The sequence below is a fragment of the Bufo gargarizans genome, chromosome 1 (assembly GCF_014858855.1).
Source record: "Bufo gargarizans isolate SCDJY-AF-19 chromosome 1, ASM1485885v1, whole genome shotgun sequence".
Lineage (NCBI taxonomy): Eukaryota > Metazoa > Chordata > Amphibia > Anura > Bufonidae > Bufo > Bufo gargarizans.
The window spans coordinates 193,421,150-193,424,555 of record NC_058080.1 but is presented as its reverse complement, the minus strand read 5'-3'; the positions used below and the strand labels follow the sequence as shown (position 1 = coordinate 193,424,555).

Here is a 3,406-nt window from a genome sequence, read left to right as displayed (position 1 = left end):
GATGTAGCATGGCCGAATATGCTGCTGATCGAACACCGTGCTGGTTGAAGAGATAAATGGACAGATGTAGCAGAGCTGTATATGAAGCTTTTCAGACACAGTGCTAGTGGGGGAGTAGAATAAAGATGTAGCAGGGCTGTATAGGAAGCCATTCAGCCAAAGTGATCTTATGGGACTGGAGAAGACACATGTAGCTGAGCTGTATATGCATCTATAAAGATACATAGTGTAAGGTTTATACACAACTGGAGTACAGCTGTAATGGAAACAAATCTGCATCAGTGCTGGTGGCTGGGGGTTGTTCAAACTTTGGAGCTAATCTATAATGTGAATTTATAGGGACAAAGGAACGGCCATTATGGGATGTAATTTTAGTTACTGGGATATATGGTGGACAGAAAGGATTTATTTGAGAATGGAGAGGCCTTTATGGAATGGATGGAATATGATTCACAGATATATATGTTGTACAACAAGGATTTTATAGGGACAAAGCAAAGGACACTTGAAATTTTTTATTTTTTTAAATTTAATTTATATATATATATATATATATATTTTTTATTTATTTATTTATTTTTTCCAGTATACGATTCTGGAGATTCCTGCTTGCATTACAGCGTGTTATTATCTCGACTCTGGAAATCCGATTTAGTAACATCTATTCCAGGAAATAGTACGCCTGTTGACTGATTTGAACGGTAAGAGAGCATGTTTTGTTTTATTTTACATATATATATATATGTATATATATATATATATATATATATATATATATATATATGATATATTTTAATACTATATTCAATATATAAATAATTATCTAACCCCATTTGTTGATTGTTGTAGTTTCGATTGGTTTGGTAGAGGCCAACAACTTGTATTTAGTTTTGGTATACGTAGATGAGGTGTTCCTCAAATTTAACAACTTTTACCACCTCTATGATTGATAAGCGGATCTATCGGTCTGCAAACCACAATTATGATCTACTATGAGAAAAAGCTAATTTCGATCACAAATTTTTTATTTTTTTATTGTTTGTGGTATTTTGAATTTGATATATCTCTAATGAAGCCTATTTTATCAACCTTTACAGATCACTAAATTTGGAATTTCCAACATGCCCTCGTGCATTATAAAGGGATGTACCCACACCTGGAAAAACAAAGATAAAAATATCATAATGCATGTGTTTCCAAAAGATCCCAGAATAGTCCGGAAATGGCTTGAGCAGGCTCCTGACCATTTTCCAAACGTGGACGAATGGCTTGAAAAAATCTTGGAAACACAAAAAAAAAATGATAATTATCGATTGTGCTCAAAGCACTTTGACTATTTTTCATATGAGGAAGGAGGATTGCGTAAAAAATTACGTCGTGATGCTGTGCCCACCATTTTCCCACCAAAAATTAGCAGCACCCTGGATTCATCGGATGCAACTACTGAGACGGAAAGTCAGACAACTTCGGAATCATTGGATAGTTCAGAATCGCGCTCCGCTACTCCGTTAGGAGATGTTTCCGGAGAACTCGTTGGAGAAACTAAAAGTTCCGATGGAACATTGCCAACAATAGCAGCTACCCCATGTGTCAAAAGAAAACAAAAAAGAAGAAGGGTATCAGAACATCCAAACACACAAGTTGTGTCACATCCGGTTGGTTCAAGTGGGAATGTCGTTCTACACGGTGAAATTAATCTCCTGGGAAGCACGATCCAACTTCACCTGCCAATTACTGCAACTGTTACAGACACCAATGTTTTACTTCCTAATTATAGCTTGCCAACCATGGTTGATCAGTCAACAAATACAGACTTATATTGGTCTAAGGATCATAAGACATTTGTCCTTGATACGAGTTATGTTTCAAAAGTCAATATTGGTATCCAGACCAAAAAAATAAGATATCGTCAACGAGGAACACAATGTTGTCTATTGAAGGACCGTGTAAGGGTACTTTCACACTTGCGTTGCTTGATTCCGGCAGGCAGTTCCGTTGCCTGAACTGACTGCCTGATCAGGCAAACTGTATGCAAACGGATGTCATTTTTTCTGACTGATCAGGCATTTTTCAGACTGATCAGGATCCTGATCAGTCAGAAAAATGCCTGATCAGTCAGAAAAATGCATTGCAATACCGGATCCGTTTTTCCGGTGTCATCAGGCAAAACGGATCCGTTTTTTTTTTTTTTTTTTCATTTTTAAAGGTCTGAAATTCCTGAGGAAAAAAATGCCGGATCCGGCATTCAGGCAAGTCTTCAGTTTTTTTCGCCGGAGATAAAACCGTAGCATGCTACGGTTTTCTCTTTTGCCTGATCAGTCAAAACGACTGAACTTAAGACATCCTGATGCAAACTGAACGGATTACTCTCCATTCAGAATGCATGGGGATATGCCTGATCAGTTATTTTCCGGTATAGAGCCCCTGTAACGGAACTCTATGCCGGAAAAGAAAAACGCAAGTGTGAAAGTACCCTAAAAAGAGCTAAAGGATCTTTTTCTGGCAAAAAAAATAAAAAAGGAAAAACCTGTGAAAAAACATCACTCGCAAGTGGCAAAGGACAGCTGAACGAAGATGAAGGTTCAGATAATGGCCAAATAGACCTGTTAGAAGAAGAAATTGAACCATCCAAGCATTCTGACTATGATAATATACAATTCAGTGAAGACATTGAGATGTCACAAAGTTTATTTTATTCAACACCATTGAGCGCTGCCAAACTGTGCAGCAGATTAGAAATAAACGAACTGTCACCTTTGAAGAAAACAAACATTAGAGATTGTCATACAATTCAACTTACAAGTATAAATTTATTGGAAGAAGAAAATTATGCTATAGAAGAAGAACCTGATTTATCGCCTGGGGTAATTATGGAATCTGATGAAGAGGAAGACGAAGATTTATCTACATTCCTAGAAGACCGGCAACCTACTCTTGTCTAGTGCAATAGTGCTTAGTGGGAATCACTTCCTCAAAATAAAAATGTTTTTTGATATAATAAATATTTTTATGATATCTCGTTCAACCCATTACCGTTACCAGCCAAAATACATTTTTCCAAGCATACACGAAGAATGGCAACAAGAACGTGCAAAAATTGTCTCTGCACTAGGAAGATCACCTGTATGCTTGGCGGGTGACGGTCAATCTGACAGCCCTGGATTTTCAGCTAAATATTGTATATATACAATGATGGAGACGGACCAAGGAAAAATAGTCGACTTTAGTGTTGTACAAATAATTCCTCCGGCATCTTCAGTTAGCCTAGAAAAAAATGCTTTTAAAGAAACAATAGACCGAATTATAGAAAAAAATATAAATGTTAGAATAGTGGCAACCGATCGCCATGTTTCAATACGGAAACTAATAAAAGATGAATATCCACGGATAATCCATCAATTTGATG

The 3,406-nt window shown here is 36.8% G+C and overlaps 1 protein-coding gene across 1 annotated transcript; it reads left to right on the top strand.

The window, feature by feature from the left end:
* The first annotated feature begins 585 nt into the window (after positions 1–585).
* LOC122925770 lies at positions 586–2,942 on the top strand. Its single transcript, XM_044277120.1, has 3 exons — positions 586–701; positions 1,098–1,946; positions 2,565–2,942. Exons 2-3 carry the CDS (start codon positions 1,122–1,124, stop codon positions 2,940–2,942), a joined length of 1,203 nt encoding a protein of 400 aa, XP_044133055.1. The 5' UTR covers positions 586–701; positions 1,098–1,121.
* The last annotated feature ends 464 nt before the right edge of the window (positions 2,943–3,406 follow it).